The sequence below is a fragment of the Pseudopodoces humilis genome, chromosome 5 (assembly GCF_049639895.1).
Source record: "Pseudopodoces humilis isolate 2021_Gansu_Grassland_sample_001 chromosome 5, ASM4963989v1, whole genome shotgun sequence".
Lineage (NCBI taxonomy): Eukaryota > Metazoa > Chordata > Aves > Passeriformes > Paridae > Pseudopodoces > Pseudopodoces humilis.
Genome location: NC_142204.1, coordinates 30,648,572 through 30,675,982, shown reverse-complemented (window position 1 = coordinate 30,675,982; position 27,411 = coordinate 30,648,572). Strand labels below are relative to the sequence as shown.

General features: G+C 37.4%; 1 protein-coding gene across 1 annotated transcript in view; it reads right to left on the bottom strand.

The window, feature by feature from the left end:
• DCN (decorin) overlaps positions 1–27,206 on the bottom strand; it is a 37,989-nt gene extending 10,783 nt beyond the window's left edge. Inside the window, exons 1-3 of the mRNA XM_005519421.3 lie at positions 27,031–27,206; positions 22,874–23,109; positions 7,809–7,921 (exon numbers count right to left, since the gene is read on the bottom strand). Coding sequence (XP_005519478.1) covers positions 7,809–7,921; positions 22,874–23,081 — 321 coding nt within the window. The 5' untranslated portion in view covers positions 23,082–23,109; positions 27,031–27,206. The remainder of the gene's footprint in view (positions 1–7,808; positions 7,922–22,873; positions 23,110–27,030) is intronic.
• Between the last annotated feature and the right edge of the window lie 205 nt (positions 27,207–27,411).

The window sequence follows — 27,411 nt, the reverse complement described above, 5'->3', positions numbered from 1 at the left end:
AGGATCTTGCATTGTTTTCACTTCAATAATCAAATGTGCTACTTCCTATGACATTGTTCCCTAATTTTATTAATTTCACCATGTATTTCTTTTCCATAGATCTCTAAGATCTTTTCCACAGATCTCACTCAATTAGTTTGGTATGAGTATTTGAAATTTTTATCCTACGTTTTGCTTTGTACTGGCTAACCATTTGTTTCAGCCAAAAGTCTGCCTTTTTTTTTTATTTTTTTTAATTTTGTTACCTTTTAAATAAAAACAAAAAGGGCAACATTAACTACAGCTGACAATTTGGTGTGAAATATTTCTTGATGGAAATAGGCAGGCATATCTTCAGCTAGGCACTGTAAATATTCTCTGAGTAGTTGACTGTTACATCTCTTCAGAGTGGAACTGATACCCCTGACCAAACCCAGAATTATCTAGGTACCTTGGATTAATCTGTCATGTTTTTCCAGTGCTTTCTCCTGAATATGTTAATGTTGTCTTGGGGAAACACAGAGAATTGTTGTTGTATTCAAACACTCAAGGAGTCTCTCACTTAGAAACGATGGTGTTCTATCAGAGTTATGTATGAAAACACTAATTGCACAGTGGGAACGCGTGTTTGCTGGTATAAGGTGGGAAAGTACCCCAAGTCAGAGTTTACATCTTTTTCTGTACCAGAACATTATTTCCCACTTAGACCCCTCTCTGCAAGTCCCTCCTCCCAGCATTTTAAATCTGCATGTTTTTCCCAGTGTTCTGCAGCTGTAAAGAAGGAAAAATAAACCCATACACTACAGTGTGTGAGAGACATTTTACTGTCTCCCAGAGCAACAACAAATGATGAGGATAGCACACCAGAGTAGCACCTGGCAAGCCACAGCCCTGGATTCCTTTCCCACTTCACAATACCTCTATTATACGCCATACTTAAAGAACTAAGTTATTAGCCTTGCAGCAATGATGTTTACTTTCCTCAGAATGTGTCCCACATGGTTTGCATGTAACAAAAGCTAAATCAAACCAAAATAAAATAAAATTAAAAACTCAGGGGATTTAGAGGTCAACGAAAACAGGAACTAGGGGACAAAAACCTAGGGAAAACATCTGCAGGCAGTGTTGCAGAGGAATGGATCTTAGGCAAAAACAGGTCACATGGACCAGCTATCCTGAATAAAGCCCAGATGGCATGATGGGACATTACAATCAGAGTGTTAAAGGACAAATGAAATTTTTGTACAGGGCAAGAAGTACTTGGAGAAAAAAATAAGGGTCATCCTGAAAGTGCTCAGAGTGCTGGAGCCCTTGGTCACAAACACCACTTGCAATGCTGCTGTTATGAAATAATTTGACAGCAATGACAGCCTAGAACAAAGGTCACAGGAACTGATGCTTTTATTTGAAAATCTACCTTCTTCTACACTTTTCACTTTTGGAGGAAAAAGGATATTTAATTTAGAATAAATATTCTCCCTAAGACCTACCTTCCTCCTCCCCCTAAAAAAATTGAAGCACATCATGAATTTACAATACAAAAGACTGAGCCTATAAATGTACAGCTTTCAACGTGACCTGGTATGGGTGCAAAAATATATGGCCTTAAGTAAAAAAAAAAGGCAAGAAGAAAGAAAAAGTAATGATACAAAAATACATCAAGTATTAAGGTATCAGTTTGTTAGGTTTTGAAGTGTCATAGCAATTTCCCATGGATTAGAGAAAATACAACTTCCATCCTCATTTTCCTGAGATAAAGCTTTTTCCCTTTGTCATAGTATAGCATGTAAAATGCACTGTAAACATTGACTCAGTTATAATATTGCACCACCTTATCATGACCAGCAGTTTAAGTGTTCAGAGAGGGAAAAAAAGCTTTGCTCCAAAGATGACTTTCTTTTTTAGTGAAACATCTCTGGTATTTCTGTAGTCAGGAGAAAAAATAAAAACCTGTATGACAGGAATAGATGCTGGCTATGTTGAAGTCAGTGGGAGTCTGGCCATTTAGCTCCCTCTGACCTGGTTTCCACCTCAAATATTTATTCCCAAAACAAAAAGGAGGATTCACAATTCAGGAAAATTTTGGAACCCTTGTTGGCAGACTTTTGTCAAAATACACCCTGACAAACTGCAGAGGCAGCTTGTGGCAGTCAGGTTGGAATTAACATAGAGTTGTTCTTCTTGCTGTTACTGAAACTTCCAATTTTTGCCCTGTCTAGGGGTGGGGAGCAGAAAATTAAATTTTCTGGTGTAATTTCAATATATGAGAACCTCAGGAGACTGTTCTGAGGGGTTTCAATGCCCATTCATCTTAATTTAGTATAGTTTGAAGTGAGAGCCTTGCCAAAACCAGAATTAAAATGGAAAATTACCAGCAAACTTTCATCAGCCATATTACATGGTGATACACCTGTTTTGCCAGCTGGGGATGGTGCTCTTATCTAACATCAATTCTTTACTGATGCATGCATCCTTCAGGGTTTAAACTGAAAAGTCAATCCCTGACCCTGAGGAATTTCTTTAATTTCCTGGGTTATGTATTTCATTATTACCTGGTTTTTATTACAGTTCTGCTAGGAACAGTTATATCTTAAGAACTTTAACCTCAGGAGCCAGGCATCCCAATAAAAATAATAACAAAATTCATTCCTTTTGTTTACCTTACGTTTTCAGTCAAGTCATACTTATAACCTGGACACAGAGTCAAGGTTTTCTTCCAAATTATTAAGGATGTATTTACATTCATGGAAAAACTAAAAAGCCAAACATCCCAAAAACAAAACAAATCAAACAAACACAAACTCTGAAAAATCAGAACTTGACATTCTTCTCTAATCACCCAAACCTAGGATCAAGAGGACATAGCTAAGAAAAGCAAGGAAAAAGGGATAACATGGAAGCAATAGAGAAGAGATGAATGAATTGTGAAGGAAGGAGATGTCAAAGAAGGAACAGCCTTTCAGTACAAACAAAAGAAGCCTGTGGAAAGCACTTTGATCACATACACAGGACCTTTTTGAATAATCTCACAAAGCAAAGGAGCCTGCTGCAGACCTAGTTTGCCTGGCCTTTGAGCTCTCACTGGTACCACTCAAGCAACAGGACTTGCACAGATCATGAGGTGGTTCTGCATTTTCCTTTTTCTTTCAACTCTGTCCTTGTCTACTGTGACAAGAAATTTTGGTCATTCATTAAATTTATTACAGTGGATCTGATTATTTTTATTGTTATATTCTATAAAAATTTCCTTTTTTCATTTTTTGTTAGCCTAATATGCCGACTCTCTCCAGAATTTTAAGGACCTCAAAATGTTTTGTTCTGTTTTCTTCCTCACATGAAAAAATCTTTACCCATTGTACAAGAAAAATGTTTTCTGTGCACCTGGTCTGTTTTATGCTCATTTCTGTGGAAAATCTCATTGTTTCTTAAGCACAATGCAAAGGTGAATATGAGGAGATGAAAATTCTCTAAGGGAGTGCTGTATTTCAGAAAAAATAACTTTTTGTTTCCCCCTCTGAATATTTGTTAGAAACCTAAAGCTGCACCTCAGTCTTGCCACTGATGATACCAAGAAATGGGTTCAGAGGTAGAACCTGGACAGAGTTATCTGTCTTTGTTTTTTCACAATATGATGGTGATTACTGATTCTTCATTCTGTGATTTACAGAGAGTAAGGGTTTACTTAACTTCTTTTCAAGCCTGGGAAAAGGAAACTGAAGCTGTAATGAATCATCAGAAGACTGGATTATTAAATTAATTTTTTGGATCACTCTGGGGGTTTTCTGTATCTCTGAAAGGTTTTCTTAGATTTTTCTTCAGGATTTTTTTTTTTGTTTGTTTGGTTTGGGTGTTTGGGGTTTTTTGTTTGCTTGTTTTGTTTTTTAAAAAAAGGATGACATGAAATTTTCTATTGCCATATGTTGTTTTTCCACTTGCTATTACTACAGAGTTTCAGTTTTTCTGCCTGCACATTTAGTGTTGATAATCCTCTAGTGTGGCTACAGTCATAACTTTAAGTTCCAAGCTTAAATCTTTTATCTCTTAGGTCCTTTGCTTCAGTTCAAATGAATTTGGGTTTAGCATTTTTGCATGTACAGCCATGGATTTGAACAGTTCTGCTAGCTTAAATTAAGTAAAGTTCCATTTGATTTCAAGCCAATAGTGCACTCATCTTCTTTCACTGTACTAGCAGTGTGCCAATTGAAAAATTCTTGTTGGAGAAGCATGCAGTCACTATTCTGTTGTTTGTGCTGTTCTTATAGTGGTCTAACACAGAGCAGTTTCTTTCATCTCTTTCTCTAGGTGCCAGACATTCTGCTGCTTTGCTTTGGCTCTTCCACACAGCCTGCAACTCCATGTGCTGTTTGTGTAGGCTCCTCCTTTAATCTGCATGAGGGTTTACTCATGTAGTATTTTGGATTCTTTATTGTGTCCATGGGGTCAAAGTACTGAACTCCATGCAGAAATGTCAGTCTGCTTGGAAAATTCTGACAGTTTCATGGAAATAGAGACTTTTTTCCTGGCTTTTCCAATACCTTTCCTGTCTGACTTTTTTGCCACAGGTCTAAGTCATAAGCAAGTTTTTTTTATATAAAATCAGACAGTTTTCTGAAACTGTGAAACTCAGTCCTCAGCTCTTAAAAAATAGTCTTCATTTTTTCCTCTAATCTCTCAAGCCCTGTGCTAAAAAAAACAAAACCAAAAACACACAAACAATTTAAATTTTCAAATAGAGTGAAGTCTCACTGTGTTTTTATAGCACAACATTAATAGTTTAGACACTTTTTCCTAGATAATTTAAAACAATAAAAATGTCAAGTGCACTATAAGTGTTGACTCTGATTTCTTGGCAGAAATTTATTATTTGCAGGTAAATATTCCTTTAGTTCCATCCTCTTCAAAGCGCTTGCCTTATTTCCACAACTGCAAATTTTAGCTTGTCTTGGGAAATCCACTTAGGAAAATTCTCGATACAAAGAATATTTTGGTAGGTTCTAATTTCTCTTTCATCTCCAGCTCTGGGTACTCCAGTGATGTGTAGTATAAGCAGTTACATTTGTACTGAAAGAGAAGCCATGAGCAAGTTACAGGTAACTCCTTTTTTTTTTCTCAATGCCTGTTCTGGGTTGTAGCCCCAGCTGAACCTTAGGTTCAACCCAACTTATTCATTAAAATCTCATCTAAAACTAATACACTTGTGGTTGATGACAGCTATAAGTATTAAGAAGGTATTTTAATGGATTATTCAAAAGCAATACAAACTGCAAAAACTGCAAATTTTTTCAAGACCTGTTAAAATTGGGGTTTAAAGAACTGTTTCCTTATGTGAGCACTTCATGCAAAAGGCTAACTGCAGTTTCTCTTTTTAGATTTTGAAACAATTATACTGTTAATTTTTGTAAATATTTTTTAACAGAGTACAAGAAAGTTTAGTAATGTCTAAGAAATTTTTGATTATCAAACTGTAATGTCTGACATTAACCCAAGCCCAGTTTATCAGGAAATAAGATTAAAAAGCACATGCACTTCATATATGTATCTCACATCCTCATATATCTTTAAAATAAATGTCATAATAGAGCTCTGTCAACAACAATGCTTTTGACTTTCACCTTCTAAAAACGATACTCCCTCTGAAAAATATTAAATTGAAAGTTGGGGAATGGGAATCATTCCCAGATATTACACAGGAATGCTCCTGCTGAGAGCAAAGATGGTGCCTAGTTACATAAACATACTGCATGACTAAATTATTATTTTGGGGAGAAGATTACAGAATTGTAGAATAGTTTGGGTTGGAAGGAGACCTTGAGAGAATCATTATTTGCTCTTGAGTAAACCCAGGAAAATTGCAGTTTTGAAGGTTATTCGTTAAAATTTATGTTAATGTATGATTTCCAGTGGTCCCTAAGCATGCACTGGGTACTTTTCTGAGTAAGCCAAACAAATAATTTTTTCCCTGAGGAGTTACTTATTTAATTCACTATTAAATTATATCTATTGTAAAAAAAGAAAAAGAAAAAACAAAAACCAAAACAAAACAAAATAAAGAAAACCCCTCAGATTTAATTTCAATGAGATAAAATAGTTCACAGCAGCAAAACTCAGAGCAGGATGTGTAATTGAGACCTGGACTAAGTGCCAAGTGGGTAGAAGTCATTGGGAGCAGTGATCTGCATCTGCAATACCATGCTCTGACTCATTTAAGGCAGTGTCATGAAGAATGATTGCCAAAAGATTCATTTCACTGATAAGAATTTTATCTCTTTTAGCACCTCATAGATAATCTTCATTGAAAACACAGGACTTCTTTCCAAGGTGGAAGAAACCCAAAGCAAATGGGCAGGAATTACAGTGTCAAATCTGTCCTGTAGCCAAAGAAGGGAATTGAAAAAAAAATCTGGGGAACAATTATTTAATTCTTAAACCTAGACTACTGAAATGTGATGTGTAAGAACGTGTTTTGTTCACTTTAGAGGTTATCTATGGAACTAGGTCAAGTACAGACACCTGTACTAAAATTAGATGACATGAACCTCATCATGATTCACTCATGCAGATCCCTTTGAATGGACAGTCTGACATTCATATTCTTTTAAAATTACCTTACTGAGGTGGCATTGAAACAAATATTTAAGAGGGACTTTGGAAGAAATTAAAAGAGGTAAAATTTTATAGGATTTGCTTTCCAAGTATGAGTGGTTGACTGCAGATCCTCATTTGAAACAGTGATTTTTTGGGTGATGATATTGGAACCATTAATGGAAAAAAGTGGGACTTGGCTTCTTGTTTTTAAAAGAATAGAATAGAATAGAATAGAATAGAATAGAATAGAATAGAATAGAATAGAATAGAATAGAATAGAATAGAATAGAATAGAATAGAATAGGCAGTAAAGAGACAGTCAAGAAAAGCCAAATAACACGTTGTTTATAATAATAAAGGATCTAAAGGAGGAATACATAGAATAAAATGAGTTTTTGAAAGGCTAGAAAAAAAATATTTTCAGGCATATGCCTGAATTAGAATTTTACTTTCAAAGAGAGAGCATAGCCTTTTTCTGCTCCGTAAAGAAAAATATTTCAACAAAGTTTAGGCAAAAGTATGAAGTATGCATTTAAAAACATTGATAAAAACTATAGGCAGGGAGGAGGGCTTCAGACAGAGCAAAAAAATTTAGAAACAGAGGAAGGTAGCTGTCTGATGGAAACTTGGAAAAGAAGAGGTGAGCCAGAAAAAAAATAGTCACAGAAACCAGGAAGGAAAATATTTCAGCAAAGAGGAAAGCAGACAGAACTGTTTGAAGAGACTGGCAGGTAAAGAAGGATGAGGATGGAGCTTTGCTAGGAGAAAGTTATTGCAAAACCACGATTCCACTGTAGTGCAGGGGGCAGAAGGGTAATTTGGAAAGATTCTTGAATAAAAATTAGTACAGAATATCTGCTGAGAAACATGGCACATAAAAATCTCTGTGAGCTCAGAGGTAGGAGGGGAAGGAATACAGTAAGAAGTGAGTGAGGTGGCAGGAGATGGAAATAACCAAGTAACTGTGCCAAAGAGACTGAGAACATAAATAAATATGTGAGAGAAGTTATGATTGAGATCAGGGGACAGGAGACAGGTATGAAGAGCTGAAAAGAGGTGAGAAACTTCTGTAGCTTGACAAGAAAGCTTGCAGGAGAGAAATGGGAATAGAAAGAAATAGGCTGGGCTGATGGAGGAAGATCACAAATTATTTAATCAATTTTCCTTAAAAAATGCATTACCAGGCCAAAACTACATTTTCTCCCCGTTTTTGTTGGCAAATACCTGTTCATTTATACACTTACATGAAGATTCTTCAGGTTCTTGAAATCTCCTTCTTTAATTTCAGTGATTTTGTTGTTCTGTAAGTCCAACAGGGTTGTGTCCGGGGGAAGGTCTTTTGGCACCTTTTCCAGACCTAGTGACAGTGAAAAAAACAATTAACTTTGAAAGAAATTTTAAATAAGAGACTGTGCCATCCTTAGTAGCATTTTTCTTTCAGTAAACACCATTTCCAGAACTAATTTCCTGAAGCAGATTATGAAGACTTATTTGAAAGTGTTTCTGTCTCCAGCCAGTCAGAGAGTGTTTTATTTTGCTAAGCTGAACCAACATTTATTTATTCACATTTCCATTATGCCTTTTCTGAGAAAAATATCTGAGGTATAGCTTGAAGCAAAGGATTTAGTTTGGGAAAATAATTTCTAACATGTTTTATTCCACTGAATTGTATGAATAAAAAATCCTTTTGGAAAGAGGTATGATATTTATTATTTTCACTGTGTTTCACTGTCACAGCTTTTGTGTACAGAGAACCTTTCCTTCTTTTTAAAGGCTTTTTGAAAGAAGTATGATAGTTAATTATAATAATTTCCAGAAAAAATACAGTTTGTTTGACAGTAACTGAGTAAATTGCAGTAAAGTCCACCTTAAAAAAACCCCAAACTACCAATCCACCTCCCCCCTTTTCTTTGAACTGAAACTATGTCCAAGTTTTCTGGAGAACAAATCTCTTGGTTTCACTACAACTGCCAAAAGAACATCAGACAGTTTAAATTAAAGACTCTCTTTGGGACTATTTTCTGAATAGCTGATATGTAAGTCTGATGAAGTAATGGAAATGAAATTATTTAGTGTTAAATAACACTCGCTTTACCCAGCTTTCCTTTCATACTGTGACTTGGAGTAAAACAAATCTTTTATAGTCATTCTGATTTACCACAAAATTAAAATGTTCTTTCCTAACTAGCCTTTTTTTAATTTTTTTTTTAACAGAATGTGAAATGCTAAATGAATTGTAGGTAGGAAAATATTTCTAGACACTAATAAAGTCTCTGTATGGGCATGTATCAGAAGTGGATGTCTCCGGGTAAAATTATCTTTTTACCAGTAAAAGTTTTAACTTGTATTCCTGAAGCTATATTTGAACTCTTCTGGGAAAGATCCCTCTGCAAGTATTTCCAGTGTCCCCTTAGAATGATGGTGGACTGCATGATATTCTTCTCAGGGGACAGATTTATACCTATAAAAAATTCTCTCTTTAGACCTATATATCAATCCCATGCATTGTAAACAGAGTGAGATATACTTCCCAGAGATAAGACACTTTTCCCACCACTGCTGTGGAGATTCCATCCTTGGAGATACTCCAAATTTGTCTGGATACAACCCCAAGCAACTCCCTAAGCAGGGTAGTGGCCTAGATGGTCTCAAGAGCTGATGTCCAAATTCAACGCTTCTGTGATTCTGTGATACTTAGCCATCATCAAAAATGTGTTTTCACACAGAGAATGTAGGTTTCTCTGTCAAAATCCTATGTGTAGCAAGAATCTTTCCCTTTCAATCCTTTCTTTATAATATATGTGTGTGTATGTAAAATAAAAGTGTGGTTAGATAAAAAATATTAAAATATTTGCATCAGATTTTTATTAAAACTGAGTGCACTAAAAATTCACCTGTCTGAGTTTTAATTACACCAGAATTCAAAAGTTTTAAAAAGGTAGAATCGTGTGGCCTGGGATGAATTAATAAAAGCTTCATAAACTGACAGCAGCCAAAACTCACATCTCATCCTGTTTACCTTACTGATATTCATCTATCTAATAGATATTAAGATTATTGATATTACTAAATATGAAAGTTATTTAACTTTTCCTCATTTAGGCATGGACTTTGTTTTTACTTCAACAGTTGCAAAACCCTCATTATTTCCAAAAGCGTAGTGCTAAAGTTCCAAATATATAAGAATGTGATACTGTATAATTTGTATGTTGGTTGTCTTTGGCCAGTTTCTTCCTTCACTGAACAGGACTGATGTCAGCAACTAAAAATTCTTTCCCAAAAAACCCTACTTGTTCATGACCAAAATTTTGTTATAACTTCCTACAGGCTAGCAACTTCTCCAGCGTCCTTCACATGTGAATCAAAAACCCCAAGGGTTTAATTACTTATATTCAAAGTAGCATTAGTATGTTCTGGTTGTCAGCACATTTTTGAGTAGGCTGGTACCTAAAATAAGTGTTATGGCAGAAAATAGGGTGCAAGAGCTGTGCAGCCATGCTTTATGTGATGCCCTTATGCTTCATGTGATGCCCTTGGAACACACCTCGTAAGAGCACTTGGGGAACTCTTGGCTTGCCACCGAAGGGATAATTTGCCAGAGACTAAATTTCAAACACAACTTCCAGCTGTATGTACTTTTCAGTTTCTAATAGCTTAAGTGTTATCCATGAATATGGTAGAACTGATAATTTCTCAGAACAATAAAATTAGGCTTTCGATGTTTCATATTATAAAAATAAGACTAATTTAATAATCAGAAATCCATTTCTGAAAATTATTTATAGCATTATCTTCCTCTATTGTACTGGAAACTAGAGGGATGTACCACACAATAATTAGCTCTGCATGCAGAGTATAATTGCCATCACTTGAAGAGTTGAACTTTTTTGTTACCTATCCCACGTATATTGTAATGCATTTCCTGAAGCTGTTTTTAAAAACATTTTCAAAACAAGTTATAGACATTATATTTAATTTTTTTTCCTTGACTTGTGTGGGTTTTGAAGAGCAAAGAGTAGATGAGTACAGGGTGCACCTTGCATTATCAGTGAAAGCTATTTAATATATCCAATTGAATATTTCCAGGTGAAACCTACATCATCTAAAGCTCTCCAGTAGAGGAAAATCATAATCCCACTGGAAGCTGGAATGACTGCTGGGATAGAATTATCATGCCCCAGAAGGATTTTTTTGGTTCTTCTGTCTGGGGGACAGAAGTTTAGAGGGGAATTGTGGGCTGTCCTTACTACTAATTTCTGAGGAACTTGAGTGATGCCCATGTCCTTCTGAAACTGTGTTGTACGATGTGATCACACATCCACCTACAAATAACTACTGGTGAAATTTATGTAATGCCTACCAAAAGGGAAACTGGTGTCAGAAAATATCAACTGAGTCTCCTCTCAATCATTTAAAGAACAGTATACACAGATATTTCAGCTCTTGGCTGTGATGTTTTTATACATTTTATACATTTATACATTTTTACACATTAAAATTTGCTTCTTGAGAAAGCTATATGGAAATCTCTCATAGCAGTCTGAGTTTTTATGTGAATAATCAGTGCTACACAGTTTGGCATTCAGCTCCCCGGAAGTATTTCAGGCTTCTAGTTCCTAAGATTAACTTATAACTGATTAAAAATTTAGATTACTCTGCCTTTCCCACTGCATGTTAAATTGAGAATACATATTTTTTTTAACTTTGAATAAAACGAAGTCAATTATTATTAAAGTTTGTAAATATTTTTTTAAAAAAAATCAATTTATTCACAAATAAGAAGAAATGGTATAGCTCCACCCTTCCAAAATTCTTATTTACACTGAGATTGAGTTTAAATATTCTGGAAATAAAAGAAATTTAATTAACCAGTTCATGTTTCTTAGTCAAAACACCCTTTTGATTTGCACTAAAATATTTCTTTGGGAGAAATCATTACTTCCTCATAGAAGCTTAATGGCCATCAGTTCCTGTAGCCCAGCTCAGATCTCAAATATCCCTGATGATTTTTTTATAAGTGGAAATTTCCTACTGTTCCACATTATCAACCTGGACCAAACAATTATTCCCACCAGTATACACTTATGTGTGCAAAATGGTATGCACATTAAAACACATGAAGAACAAGATTAACCATAGAACTACAAAATGGCAAAAAAAGATGTATAAGTTCAAATATATCCCTTTTTTTAGGATAAGATGAGCTTTTTTTATTCATGACAGAATAAAAAAAAATTCCTAACTTTTCTACGCTTCCTTGCTATGCAACAGATTTTTGAGATAACATACACCATCAAAATGTATTCAATAAAAGCCAGAATAACTGGATTGTTAACCAATTTCTCTCTCACACAAGAAAGGCTTGTCCACAACCACCTTTGGAGGGGAGATGTTACGTGGACCAGGAACTCCTGCTTAGTGGGAGGCTGGAGAGGGTAACTTTGCAGAAATTAAGCTTATCTCTGTGGGCTCTCGTCCTTGTGGGGTGTTGCATTTTACTATAATTTCTGAATCAAATGAAATCAAGTGTCTGTCTGTTTAGCTGTGATTGCCTCACTCCCAGAGAGGACAGAAGGCTGGTGGGTCTGGAGATTTTATGAGAACAGAAATTAGCAGAGAAGGGCCAAGACTGGTATAATTCATCCCTCCTCTGGTCCCTGAGAGAGAGTCAATCGGTAGCTAGCCATCTCCTATGTAGCACTGCACCATCCCAGCTAGCACATGCTGCTCTTTAGCCAGCCAAACAGGTGTGGGAGATGCAGCAAGAATTTGGGAATAGTGTGAGGATGTTATGGGTTTTGGTGTACACAGCAGACTTTATTATTTCTGCAGCTGAGGGAATAACCTGCTCAGCTACAGGAGCTGTGATCAAGTGGCCATGGAATCATTTAACCCACAAAAGAGAAGGGACAATTTTGAAGTCTCCTTGCTACGCAGAAGTTTCAGTCCACTGCTCCAGCTTCTCTGCCGAGAGAGCCACAAGTTAGGCTGCATCTTGGCATGGAGCCACGTTTCTGCTGGAGCCATACGACTATGCAGAAAAGGAATGCAAGATTTATGGGGCCAGCAAGGGAGACTAAGCAAGTAAAAGTCTCAGTCTGCAGCCCAGAGATGAGGATGCTTTCCTGAGAATCGCATCTTTCCCACACTGAGACCACAAAGTCTAAATAACAAATATGTGAACAGTGACAGTGATAAACAGTGATTTTACAATTTTGTGGTTTGATTTTTTGGGGTGTTTTTAGCGTATTATGGGAGTTTTTTTCCCCTCCACCTATCCATTTTACAAGCAGCAGGGATGGGGCTTATTCCTCTGAATAAACCTTTGCTTCCCCAGCTGGAGAGCCTGGGCCAAAAGGCAGAGAGACATCAGAGAGCTGTAGCTCAGATACATGTGTTATTACATTGCAACACTTACGATTATTATCACAGGGGCCATAAAATGGGGCTCGCTTGAAGACTCTTTCAGTTTCCTCAAGCAGCTGCTGCCAGCTGAGGAATTTGGACGGAGCTCCACGTAATTCCCAGCCGCGATCACCGGTGGCTGCGCTCCCAGTGGAGCCTCTCCAGCAGCTGCCTGGGCTGGCTCTGCGCATTGCTGAGCTCTCCTTGCTCCAAGCCCAGCTCTGCTGCATCCCACTGACGGGCAGCAATCCTCCCAGGGGTGGATGACCTTAGCAATGCCCTGAGTGGACTCTGGGGCAAATGAGGCGAAAGGCAAGTTTACAGGGTCAGGACACTTAGTCATGGAAAAGTAACTGGATCCAGGGACTGCTTTCTGGAAGGATGGCAAGGAACTGCTTTGAATGCTTTGACTTAGAAAAGTTTACTGATACTTTCCCAGGCTATGTGCTATATTATTTACTGGAAATTTGTTCTCTATTGTGTGGGATTTGAAAATAGGAGTAATTTCATTATTTGCATCCACAAAATAACAATTGTCTTCTTCTACAGACAAATATCCATGGCCTCATTCTCTCTCCCACTTTCAAACTAAAAGTTTCTTCTCTACTTTCTCCTCTCTTGCTATGAAATCAGCAGCAATATTTCTTTTCTAACAGATATAAAAAACCATTATGGAATGCATAAGATTCTTAAAATATATGTTCTTGAAGGTGATTCACAACCATTTTTTAGACCTTTTTCCTGTTCTGCAGTCTGAAAGTCTCATAAGGTCCATTTTGGGCTTATTTTTATCACAGATTATTGTTTTTGTATATGTCTGACCCTTCCCATAGGAAAGAACAAGAAAAGAAACTCCATTCCCTGCTGAGGTGGCCCCTCACAAGGGTAGACCTACTGACCTATTACTATACTGGGGTGTTTTTTCCCCATTTGTAAGATTGCTTCCCAGAACAGAGTGAGGAAAGCAGAAAAATTGAAATGAATTCACACACATTGTGATCAAATGCATAGCTCTCCATTGTGACAGTGCTAATAATTACAAAAGCCCTAGTAAAGGTATAAAAGTGAATGCATGGTTTTACTGTTCTTTTCCACCTCCACCCACTCTGAGTAGTGAGCACATATTTCAAAGCATTACGGATATTGCAAGCCACAGCTGTTATGAATTATTTTTCAGTGCTAGTCACATTTTTGGTAAATATAGAGTTAGTCTCCTGGCTCCAAAAGTTATGATAAGTTAAGAGTAATGATATATTTTTGAAGCTAAAATTCAAGCAACTTCTCCTTCTGACTTTTAATGACAATGATCTCAAATGAATGAGCTTTCTGAAGAACACTAGCATTTTAAATTGGCACACAAATATTTTGACATAATCTTTCCACTTCAGAGATTAAGACACTAAGTGAAATAAAAGTCAAGTATGAGTTGGCTAGTTAACTCCTAGAATCATCAGCTTTACATTTCCCACTGCCATGGTTGCAGACATAAAACATCCCATCAGAGAGCAGCAAGTGACCCGTGTGATTGATGCAATCTGCCAGCACCATGTGCATAATGGCTTTACTCAGAGTGGATGCAATGCAGATGTACTATCTGTGAGTACTCACACAGTTAGGTGAAACATTTATTCCTTCACTTGTCATAAGAGAGCATTTCAGTAACTCAGAAAAGTGAGCATTATCTAACAAATTATGTTTTGAATGACCCTTTGGAGTAATGTAATTTGATGTTTACCTCTGCTGCAGCTCAAGTTAGCAACAGGCAACAGATGACAATTTGAGGATAGGTCTCTCAATTTTTTACTTTGGGATTTACCAGAATTGGCTCTAACATAATGACATAAAGAATCATTTGGGGGAGGTCTTCTCTGGTTTCAAGTAAATTTACCCCTTCCTGTTCTGACCACAAGGTCATTACACAGCCCTAGTTTATAACCTGAGGACAGAGATATGTTCCTGGTTATTTCAGGTACTTCTAAACATAACACTGCCATTTTTCATAAATGTTTTAGACTTGTTGTCAACCTACTCTCACAAAAACATAAAATGGAAGAAGCTGCTGTGGTCATGTCTGGACACAGTGAATAACAATTAAATAAATTTTGGAAGAGAATTTTCTGACTTAATCGGGAAATCTATAGACCTGCTAGTTCCTTCTTTCTGCTACAGGATGTTAGATATACCCTCGTAACTCTTAGACATATTTTCTTTGTAATTTTTATTTTGTCAGACATTTAGTGATAGAGGTCCCCCAGGTCTTCTGTAACTCTAACAGTCATCTCCAGCCCAGAAGATGTAAACTGTTTGCCACAGAATAAAATAATAAAGAAGAGAAAGTAATTTTTTTTTCCCTAATCCTGAAAACTTTAAGATTTTAAATAAATTCTTTGCCTTTGCTCCTATTACTCTTAGGTAGAGATACTCAGCAATGAGTTTTATTATTGCACCACTACAGACACTTTTCTTCCATGTTGCCCTAAAATACAAATTCATTGAGAAACTTTAGTTTCTGAGGTCCACTCTGGAGCAGTAGAAAGGAAAACATGTACACTAGCACAAGAAACTGAAATAATTCTAGGCTTTCACATTTTAGGTGGTAGAGGAGGTGCAAGCAGAAACTTGTTCAGGGACATTACTGCATATGCCAATGTTGTATTACAGGACCGAACTGCACATGTTTTAAAAGCTGTGACATTTCTATAAATAATTTCTCCATTTGTTTTTTTTTCCCATTAAGTCCTTAGAGTTGCCATCAGGTGGGCAGAAGTGGTTTCTTGCTTTTGCTGATGTTTTTAAAATATAATCATTACATTCCATTTCTTAAAAAAATTAAAACTGTAAGCACCGTCTCCTTAACAGATTTTTGTAGAAACTAAAAACGCTTCAAGTAGGTCCCAGGTAAGAAACACAAAGATGGTATGGAATGCTCTCCCAGATGCCTCCTCATATAAGTATACCTGAAGAGAGTACATAAATTCTTTAAATATAAATTTTCATCTATTTCATTTTCTATTGACTGCCTACTGCAGTAGTGTTTCTTATATAGCAAGTACAACCTTACTAAAATCCGAGTCATTTGTAGAGAGTTGTTTGAATATCATAATTGGCTCCATAAGTTGAAAACTATAACATAAATCCCATCTTTTTTTATTTTTCTTCCCCCCCCTACCTCCCCCCCCCCAAAAAAAAGCCTATGCAGGCACAGTTCTTGGTCTGGCGGTCCCTGTGTGTCTGCGTTTATTTCTTCCACCTCTATCTTTGCAGAGAAGCCCATCAGCAAGTCCTATTCTTTTGTTCGACTTGGAGGAGACTGAGGGGAGACCTGATGGCAATTGACAACTTCCTCGAGAGGGGCAGAGGAAGGGCAGGCACTGATCTCTGCTCTCTGGTGACCAGCGGCAGGACCCGAGGGAATGGCCTGAACTTGTGTCAGGGGAGGTTGAGGTTGGATTTTACAAAAAAGTTCTTGACACAGAAGGTGTTTGGGCACTGGAAGAAGCTCCCCAGGGAAGTGGTCACAGCACCAAACCTGAGAGGGTTCAAGAATAACTTGGCAACACTCTCATGGCACATGTTGTGAATCTTGGAGCTGTTCTGTGCAGGGCCAGGAGCTGGACTTTGATGATCTTGATGAGTCCCTTCCAACTCAGAATATTCTGTGATTCTATGATTATCATAGAATAACTTTTCTTTCATAGTGTAAAGGACCACAGTGCTCTATGTAAGCATTTTAAATACAATACAGACAAAGAGACATGTAATTCCAGCATTTGTAATATTTTTTTTTTGTCAGGGCAGACATGGAAAATAAGATAAATAAATTTTTAAAAATGGCAATATATTTTGAAGAACACAGTTTTTGATTTGAACTTGTATATTCAGAAAAAAATACTTTATTTTTCTGTAACCTGATTATCTTCTTTTGGACTACTTCCTTTAAATCAAAGATTCAGGGCATGTGTAAAGGAAAATATAGACCACTGAGTGCAAATTTGATAAGGCTGGGACCCTTCAATCTGGGTTTAAAACTGGTGTTTTGAAAATCTACTTAAAACTAGATTTACAAAATACCATGGAACTGGACTGTGTGAACAGAGTTTTACTGGAGAGCTGGGTGCTAGTACCAGAAGTGTCTTGCTGTTATCATTGGAGACTTCAGACAGGACCCAAATTCTTAGATCTCCTCCCTGTTGCTATGGGCTGTCAATGAGCACTGGGAAGGAGCTTTGGGACTCTATCTCTTTCTTGGCTGGGAACCCTCCACAATTAAATATCAGAGGCTTTTTGTTGTGAAAACACAAGTATTTTTAAAATATTTATGTCTTACCAAATAACACTCCCTACAAAGGTGCTAAGAACATAATACACCTGCTAGTCCAATAACACTAGGTCAGATAGGGAGTGACTATTTAGCATGTTTTAAACATTGTAATAACCTATAATCACTTATAATTAATTCACATTTTGCTAGCTATCTATTGGCTATTTATCAGTGCATTGGGAAATTTTAGAAATGAACCATTGTGACAGAGCAAGCCAGAAAACAGTCACTTCTTGTATCACTTAGACCTGGCAGTCGGCATTTCCATTCCTGCCACTAGGCTTTCATAAATGGCATTTCCAAGTCCAAAGCAAGCAAATAAATCTAAAAAACTAAGACAAAAAAAGAAAACATACAAAGCTGGTCACTGTTACCTTGGAGTAAACAGTAAATAAGGGAGGGATGGACTTAGAGTGGATTAATTTTCATCTAGGTTCATGTTTATCAGCTGAAACTGGAACATCATTAATTCAGGTGGTGATGCAAAAGGCCTGCCTTTTTACTGCCTTATACTGGCAAAAGATAATGTTTTTTTGTTAATATAAAGTAGTCTACATCCAGGCCAATATTTTTTTCTTGAGAATTTTTCAAGAGTGTTTTCTTATTATTTAGCTCTTGATTAAATAATTTTTCAGAATGTACTGGGCACAGGGCTTTAATTCATGTTTTTTAACTTCCAGGGCATCCCCAAAAGAATATACCCATGCCAAATTTATCACACAGCAAAGATGGCAACATGGATTTATTTCTCCTTGCTAATCTTAACGCACAATTTCATGAATCTGAAAGTAAGTTGTATAGCCAGCAATGGTCAGAGTTTGGTTCTCCAGGAGTGATGTATCCTTTCCATCACTGACATTCACCTTAGACAGGATGAACCCTGCATGGGCAGCCTAGCTCCCCCCATGTCTGTGAAAGGAAAGCTGACCACTCTTAGACTCTTAACATCCTGTGACAACTCGTATAGATGCTCAAGTCTGACCTCCAACACGTTTAGAGTATTCCAATTCACCCAGCCAGCATGTGGAATGCCCAATGGCTTGTTCTTGCTGATGGTCAAGTTATGTTGGGCTGAAGAATGTCAGTTTTAAGGCCAGGGTCCTGTGATGTAGATGCTGTTCTCAGTACAAGTGACAGAATACTTTCCCAGATTTCATAGCTCCTTTTTTAATGATAATAATTTTGGTAAATGATCCAGTTCTATGAAGCCAGCAGATTTCATGAGAGTATCAGTTTCTATGAAGCATAAAAGGAGTAAGACTTTAATCTTTATTGTAAGAAGAGAAAAAAAAAGAAGGCAAAAAAAAAAAGCATAAAAAACTTGTCCTAAAGGCCCACGAGTAACAATGTAAATTCACAAAAAAAAAAATTTAAAAATTATATTTGTTAATGTCTAGCCATTTAAGGATACATGCTTTCTTTTTTTGTGTGCTTACTAACCTATAAGATTTTGAGATGAACATTTAGTTTTAAAGATTATGTTTCAAACCAAGGTATATTCCAAAGGAGATAATTTCCTTTATAGTGAAAAATGAGGTTCTCACATGGAGTCAAAATCAGAAAATGGGTATTCGGATATTTCTGGAAGATTTCATACAGTGAGATAAATTCTCTTTTTCCAGCAAAAAAATTGCCATGTTACAATGGTTCAAGTGTTGAAGAGCCATCATTGATATATTGAGACACTCTATTTATTCAGATAATATTCAGATAATGCCTCATGTTACCAGATCCCAGTGATAATACTTCACATATCTGTGATCTTTCCATCTCCTGATCTCAAAGCACTTTTCAAACACACCCTACAACATCCATGCTATGCTTTAACGTACTCTTCTTTATATAAGCTGGAGAAACCCTGCATTTCTGAGCTGCAAGCAAAATTTGAATTTTAACTGTAATATTTTTGAAATTTGTTTACTGACATCTCTCTCTCTTGCACACCTTTTGGAAAGCATGATACCTCCATGGATATTCCCAGAAAGAGAGATGAAGAGACCCTCAATATGCCCTGTAAGGTCTCCAAGGAGGACAATCTCATTGCATCCTGTATAGAGACACTGCTCATTTAGAAGGGGCTGCCAGACTCATCTGAAGGTGAAATAAATCTCTGACCACCACGTCTGAGTGTGCTTATGAAGTATTCTGCATCTGCTGCAGGGATGAGTAATCACACATACATCCTCCTGCCTACCAGGGCGCTCTGGGATGAACTTTGCTTGAGACTCCCTTTGGGAGGATGAGGCTTTAAATGGAACTGTTAATCCTTGCTAGAGTTTTTGAGAGGCATGTTTGCCTGGCCAGCTGACTGCATATCTTCCCTGTACACATTACTTTAAAACAGGGAAAGTGGTCTCTGAGCAGCTACATCAGTTGCTTGCCACCTGTACTGTGCTCTAATAAGGAAAATGTTTGTGATTTCTATGGAAAGCCTGGATATAGCATAGCAGTGCCTCATACTGAAGCATGATCAAAAAGTGAACCTGTGGCTCCCTTTTAACAATGGGAGGCAGATTCATAAAAGGCAGCACTTTTATAAAGATAGCCCAGTGTCCTTCCTTGATGAGATCCTTGAGCCTTCTCACAAAGGTAATGCATCTCATGAAATGTAGGCACATGGAGTTCTGCTTTTGATCCATCAGTAATCAAAACTTAGAGAGAATTCGTTTTCAGGATGTGAGAAGGCAGCATTCTCTTTCTTGCCAACTCAGCTCTTGGCTGGGAGGCAAAATAAATTAATTTGTAGGTGTGTGCTTAGGAAGATGTAACTGAAGTTTAAGACTATAGGACTGAAAAAATTCAGCTGACAAGAGTGTAATTGGACCACTGGGCATTTTTTTTCACTGTTTTTATTGAACTTGGATTTTATTTTTTTTTGTTATTCCCATCCAGTGCTCATGAGAAAAGGGGAAAACCTGATCTCTGGACTCTGGATCCAATAGTTTGCTGTGGTTTATTCACATAACCCTGTGTCAGATGGTTGTTTTTTGTCAGATGGTTGTTTTTTTCTTTATGAAGTAAGAATCTACAAATAGCAAATGCCCACTTAAGCACAAAAGAAACAGGCTGAAGAAGAAGACACCTCTCTGTATGTTGCCCATGTTAGGGTCCTCCAGCTGCCTTGCTCTGGCTTGTCCCCTGCATGCATGGGCTCCTGGCTGTAAACACTCCTTCCATGCCAGAGAGTGAGTAGGGGAAAGGATCCTGGCTCAGGTTTCAACTTTCCTTTGTGAGAATTTATTTAAGAAGCTCTTAATATGTCCTTGTGAGGACCCTTGTTATTGCCCGAAATTTTTCTTTAACTAGTACCCATGGGACTAGATGACTAAATATGATAATTTTGGAGGACGGATGTAGCTAATTTGGTTGGGTTGGAAATGCCCAGAGCTGAAGAGAGAGGTAGGCCAGGAGCACAGGTTAACAGGGAGGCAGAACTGTCACTGCTAGTTTCATGCCTTCCATGTGCAAATTGCCCTCCTGATCCCTGAAACACGAGCACCCTTCATCCCATATCTCAGGAGCACACGAGGTCACCTCCACAGTTTGCAAAGGGCCAGCAGCTGCCTTTTCTCAAGTCAGTAGGTAAATATGACTTTGTCTGGGTCTGTCACACAGAAGTGAATTCAGAAGAGTAGAGGGCAGGTTTTCCTGTGAGCAGGTGGCACACAGCTCTCCTGTCCCAGCTTGCAGGGCAGCCAGCAGACGTGTGTCTTCATGAGACTCGCAGCTGAGCCATGTCCCATTCAGGGCTGTCACATGCGACAAAGATGGGTGAAACTTAATGCCAGGGTTGGCACTGGTTAATAATTACTTCCTTGAGCTCTGCCAGGGAAATATTATTTATTTATTTTTCATGGCTGCATATTTTTAGCCCAGGGAGATCTCTTTTCCTTTGTACCCAAGAGCTGGATGTTATCAGCCCAGCTGATCCAGAAGCATGACCCTTTCACTCCATGATATGCAGCATGTGGGTTTAAAGAAAACTCAAAACATATCTCTTTCTTTTCACTCACCCCACTTGAAATTATCTGGGAAACACTGACCTGGGGCCTTAATTTCTGTGTCTCCTTGTCAGTATGGGACTCTACTAACCCAGAAGTATCTTACACAATGGACTGTAAACCTCATGTGTGTGAAGTTCCTGGCCACAGGAGCAAGTACAGGAGCAAAGGGTCCCTGTGTAAATGTCTCTACATTTTTACCAAGTGAAAGCTCATTATATTCTGCAGAATTGAAGCAGACTGACTGAGAATAAGTTCTCAAAATAGCTTAAATTCCATCAGCATTACTAAGTGTAACAACAATAAAACCTAAGACTTTCATGGCATGTGGGGAACCTCCTCCCCACTCCATGTTTGCTCTCTCTGGCAGCTAAATGGTAAAAAAAAGGAAAATATTCTTCAAGAGGGACAATACTGTGGAAGCTTTATGAATGCATGGCTAGGTTAGCCCACACTGCTTTGTGCAACTTGGCTTGCCTTGTTCACTGTGTCTTTGCCAAACATATCTGTTGTGTAATTATGTGGCTCACTTTAATAAATTCACAGAAGTTTCTAGGGGTGTAGCTGAAGTTTATTATTATTATACAACCCCCACCACAATGAGACATAAATCCTAATTGGTGGACTTAAAGTAGTTATCAAAGCCAATGTTATAACATAGGAAAATGGAAACACCCAGCTATACATGTAAATAGCTGGTAGAAGACTTAAAGAAAAAGCTCTATAAAATCATGAGAAGTTATTTGTCTTTCATTGTGAGCAACTCTAACTGGTTTTCTGCACTGTACAGTAACTAAGATTGAATAATACTGGTTTAAACTAAGAGCCATCTCACTGAAGTCAACTTCATTAATTGAGACTTCTGCATGGAAAAGTAAAAATACAGTGATGGCAGACATGGCTTCACATCCTGCTACTCTGACTGTGCACACAAGTCCTTCCCTTACATAAGGGAGTAAGGAAAGTTTGTGAGAAATGTTCTCATGATTTCAGCTTACATAGTGTCTAAGAAATATATTTAATGAGGAATTCCATAACGTGTTCATTATTTTGGTGCGTTGCCAAGCTCTTTACTCCAAAGAGCTGGTTCCAGGATATATGATTCAGTTGGTGATTTCATGCTCATGTATTCATATGGAAATGGGATGACTTCAGTGTTGAGGTACTAGACAGTATGATTAAAGGTGTTGGACCTTGGACTACACAATTTAGAACCTTTAAAAATGTTTCCATCCCCACCTCTGACCTCACTGCCTTTATTTAATATTCATCTGAAGGAATAACTTTGAAAAGTTATTTTCTCTGCAAGAGAAATCTGTGGCATTTCAAAGAACAAATGAAATGTAGACATTCAAAATATACATTAAAAAAAAAAATAATCAAACAGTCTCCACAGTGACAAAAAATGCCCATCTGGCCAGGGCTTTGTGGCCCACTTGGTAAATTCTGGTTAACTGCAACTGTAGCATATTTCCTTGGGAAAAGCCAGTTACGGAGGGACGGCGCGTGGCAGCCTCACGATCTCGGCTGCTGGCCCGCGGCTAGAAGGCAAGTACAGAGCTCTGAAGTGCTCCTGGCTTACCTAGGTCAGAGCACTGCACCACGCGAAGATGGCACTGGCAGCGGAAGGGGCACACCGGTCCAAACCCGGATATGACGGGATCATCCGTGGGAGCCATGTCAGCCGAGCCCTCATCCTCCAGCATAAAGTCAAAGAGGCCCTGCTGGTGGAACGGCTTGGCCAAGCACGCTGGCAGCAGCAGGACAAAGAGCAGAGCCAGCCTCTTCATGGCTTAGTTCATCGACTCCCAGCAGAACCTAGGATTCAAAGCAGCGCGTTAACAACAAAAGTAGCAGCTTCCCATAGCTGCACAGTTCCTCCTGAAGGAGGTCCAGCTCATCCACCAATTACATAACTGCTCCTTTCAATAAAAGAAAACTGAGTTGTAAAAATAGGACAGTTATGTGATAGGAGTCTGGTAACTGCCTTTTTCTTTTTTTCTCATTTTTTGCAGAGCCATTTTAAGGCAACTGCAAACACATCTGCTTGTATATCTAGAGTAATATTTATTGGGAACAGGCAGCGCTGTCAACTTTGTGATGCAAAAAAGTCAAAGCAATAAGCCACATTTTCCATGTGCCTGTTTTCTGCCAACATAACAGTCTATTCGATTTCATCAGCATTTATTTCGTAGCAATGGGTTTGACCCCTAGGGATAAACCTGAGGTTCCCAAACTCACTGTAGTTCAGTATTTCATGTCTTGAGAAATATTTTGAAGTGTCCATTTTCTGTATGTTTTAAATTATAGCCTAGTAAAACTGACTGAGAAAGAGTAGGATTTAGTGACAGGGTGGAGAGTGAGGAGAAGATCTTTATTTACTTAAATGTACTATACTTCTTTCCTAGTTCAAACAGCACAATAAAATGGAATGCAGTGCTGGTTATATTGAATATTCTTGGCTTTCTTTCCAAATTTTGTAGTGTTGTGTGCACACTTTCTAACAGGACTTCAGAGCTTCATTCTGCAGACTTTCATTGTCAGGAGCAACTTTACACAAGTTGTGTGAAGTGTGTATTGCCATAGATATGAAAAAGAAAAGCTGCTTAAATAAATGTTCTCAGGACTTAGGCCTATATGCATATCAGCACACTCTAGGTTGTGATACCTGTCTCCTTGTGCACTAAGGAGAAATTACATAACCATTTGCAGGTTGGTATCAAGGCTGTAAAGACCAGCTAATTTTCTTAATATTATTTTCTTTTACTATGTGTTTTATATAATGAAGTTCATACTTTACTAATTTGAAATCTGCCTTCAAATTGCCAAGTGGCACAAAGGCAAATTTGTCATTTATACAGGAGCTGTTTTACTAAAACAGTGGCATAGTCCTAAATACAGATGCTGCTCTTTGTAATGAAAGCAAAAATGCCCACTTGCTTCTTCAGGTTGATATCTTAGAAACACCTTGTCTGGGTGCTAGCTGGGATTATTTCTTCTTCTAGAAGAAGTTATCTAACACTTAGGGGTGTGGTAGAGCATTTTTCAGCTCCATATTCATTGTTGGACAAAAAAACTGGGAGAGGCAGAAGAGGAGGGCTGTCTCCCTCTCTACTTTGACATATGGAACCTACCAAGTAGATGACAAGAATGAATAGATTATATCAGGTGAGAGTAGTTTACTAAAGCCTGCCTTTCTAACATAATACAACCAGGTACTCTAAAAGGAATGGTTAGTGTTAAGAAAAAAGCTAAATACATAAAAAAGCCATGACACTGGATTTAGATACAATTTATATTGTGCCTGAGTTCATTTTCCTTTATGAATTTATTAATTCCTTTATGAATTTCTACCTACAGGTGCCAATGCAGCTCTCCAGAAACCTTTAGGTTTGTTTCTTAAGATTATGAGGTTACCTAATAAAATATGCTGGTGACTTAAAATCATAGCTTACAATCCTGTGATCTACCTGACATTAAGACATATATCTAACATCTTCAGATATCCCAAAGACTTCAAAATTAAATAAATCACATGGAGTAAAATACTGTTTATGTTGTCTCTTTAAGAGACATATTTGTTTTCTTAGTTGGTTATGAAAGTACTTCTGTTCCTGGAACAGACACCTTACTGCATGTGCTGAGTGGGATCACAGACCCCAACATCAGCTAGAGAGTTTTTAGTATGTCCTGTCAGCCAGTGCTGTGTAAACTCATGACATGTAGCAGGGGCAGGCTGTGTCCCTGTGGATCATCTTCCTGTGCCTCCCCCTGCCCTGGCTCCCCAGCTGTGTCCCTTTCCCAACAACACCCCCACCAGTGCAGACAGAGAGCACAGGGACACGTCAGGATGTCACAGCAAAGTGCTCTTACTGCATGGTAGTGAGCTGTGACCAGGGCTTAATCTAAAACATGATTTTTGAAATAGTAATCATCATGTGTGAATTATGGCAAAATAAAAATGAAATTTACTAATAATGAGAAGAAAAATTTGCTAAATCATCACCGTTCATCACAATAAGCTGCCTTGTGAAAATGATCAATAAAACCTTATGCCAGTACAAATTATTTTTCAGAATGTATACTAATAACAATAAGCATTGGGAATGCTGCATGCTAATCCTTCAATGGCAGTGGCAGACAGGACTTTTTAAAGACCTTCCTCAGCCTCTTTTTATGTATTAATATAATTTTAAAACATTTTAAAATATTTAAAACCATTTTGTTCCCTCTTAAGGTCACTGCTGAAGTACCACCCATCCCAAGAATGCACAAGAATCCAGGATCTTATCCTGGAGTTTAATTATAACCACTCAGAAAAGACAAAAAGAATAAAAAAAAAAATGCAAAGGCACTTTGGAAGTGTCTTCACACTTTGTTTCTTATTCACATTAATATTGATGACTTCATTTATCTCAGGCCTTTCCTTTGGTCCCTGTTTTTTAAGAACCATAATAAAATCAGAAAGAGGTGGCTATAAAGGAAAACTGTAGGACAACAAAGGATATTTAAGTATATAATGTGAGGAATCAACAGAGAAAACAGCAGACACAAGCTATGTGTTAATCAGAATATAGGAAGAGATATCTTCAGTCATATATGCATTCATTCTGCAGACACATGTATCTGTTCCTATTTGCATGTGTAATTGAACATAAACAAAAGAAAAGATATACACAAAACTGTACTACCAAGAAATGTTTATGTTTCACTTACAAAAAAAAAAAAAAGTAGAGGATAAAAAAATTCTGTGACACAATATTTATGTCTGCAGGACATAATTGTTTAAAATTCCTTTAATTATGTGTTTACAATGAAGAAGACTTTTCCACAAGCAGAGCAAACTATACCATCAGTTTGGCCACATTTCATTTTAAAATACCACTGAAAATATGCTTCATCAGTTCACGTCACCACTGTATTGGTGGTCTTCTTGTCAGTTTACCTTAATAGTAAGGTTAAATTATTAGTTCACCTAGTGTCAGAAATCTCTCAAAATTCCACAAAGACAAGCTAAACAATATTTTCCAGTTTCAAAAAAATCCCCTCCATTTTATGTTTTGCTCATTTGGTGCAATAAAGTTAGATATGCAAACACAGAAGTTGGAAGTTTTAAAGAGAATAAAACTCTGTTAACAGGAGTTTCAACTGTAGGAATTTTCTTTTCTACAATTTCATTCATAAGGACCTTCTTTAAACATGATTCCCTTGCTTTTACTTTTGCAACATAGCACTTTCTAACATTACAAAGGCATACACAGAACCCGTATAACTTACTACTGTGCGTTTTTTTCTCTGAAATTGAAATTATATTCATCAGTTTCTGAAATATATATGAAGAAACACATGAGAAAGAAATCACAGAGAGCAGTTTAAAGCAGAAATGTAAGCATACATGCATTTTTTACACTCCCTTTATCACCGATTCTAAACCCTGGATTGCAGAGAACATACTGCTGCAAAAGTTTACAGCAAAGAAAAAGAAAGGACTATAGCAGTGCTTATACAAATCAAAACAAGAGACAGAATAGTCAAATAAACAGTAGGAAATCTGCACAGTCTTTGAGAATGTATTCTCATGTTTCCAAGAAACAAAAGTGCTGCATAGAAAACTTAACATTACTAAACATTTAGCATGATTTTTAACTTGCTTCTCTTGAAATTCAAACAGTTCTTGCCATAGACTTGCCCGAAGTTTATTAGTGCAGCATAGTTCAGAAGAATTACTAAAAACCGTACCTTTTAATCCAGGGATTTGCAACAGGAGCTCTCAAAGCTGAGATGTAATTAAACTAAATATTCAACCCAGGCAGAAGGCTTTGCAGGTGTGGAAAGGAGGAGGGGGTAAATTCAGCTCAGTGACTGTCACTTGGTGGAAAACCCTCCTGCTTCTATTCCATAGCACAGTTAAAAAATGTTTCTCTCAATGAACACAATCCAGGCTGACACCCACATTAGATCATATGGTAATGATATGTCTCCTGTATTGTAGCCAGAAACTTTATCAGCTCTTTTGCTTTCTTTTCCTCCTTTTTCTTTTTCATTTGCTGTATTTCTCTTTCATCTGTTTACAATCCCAAACTACTTGTACATTATAAGACAGATTCTTAGCTGTAGTTC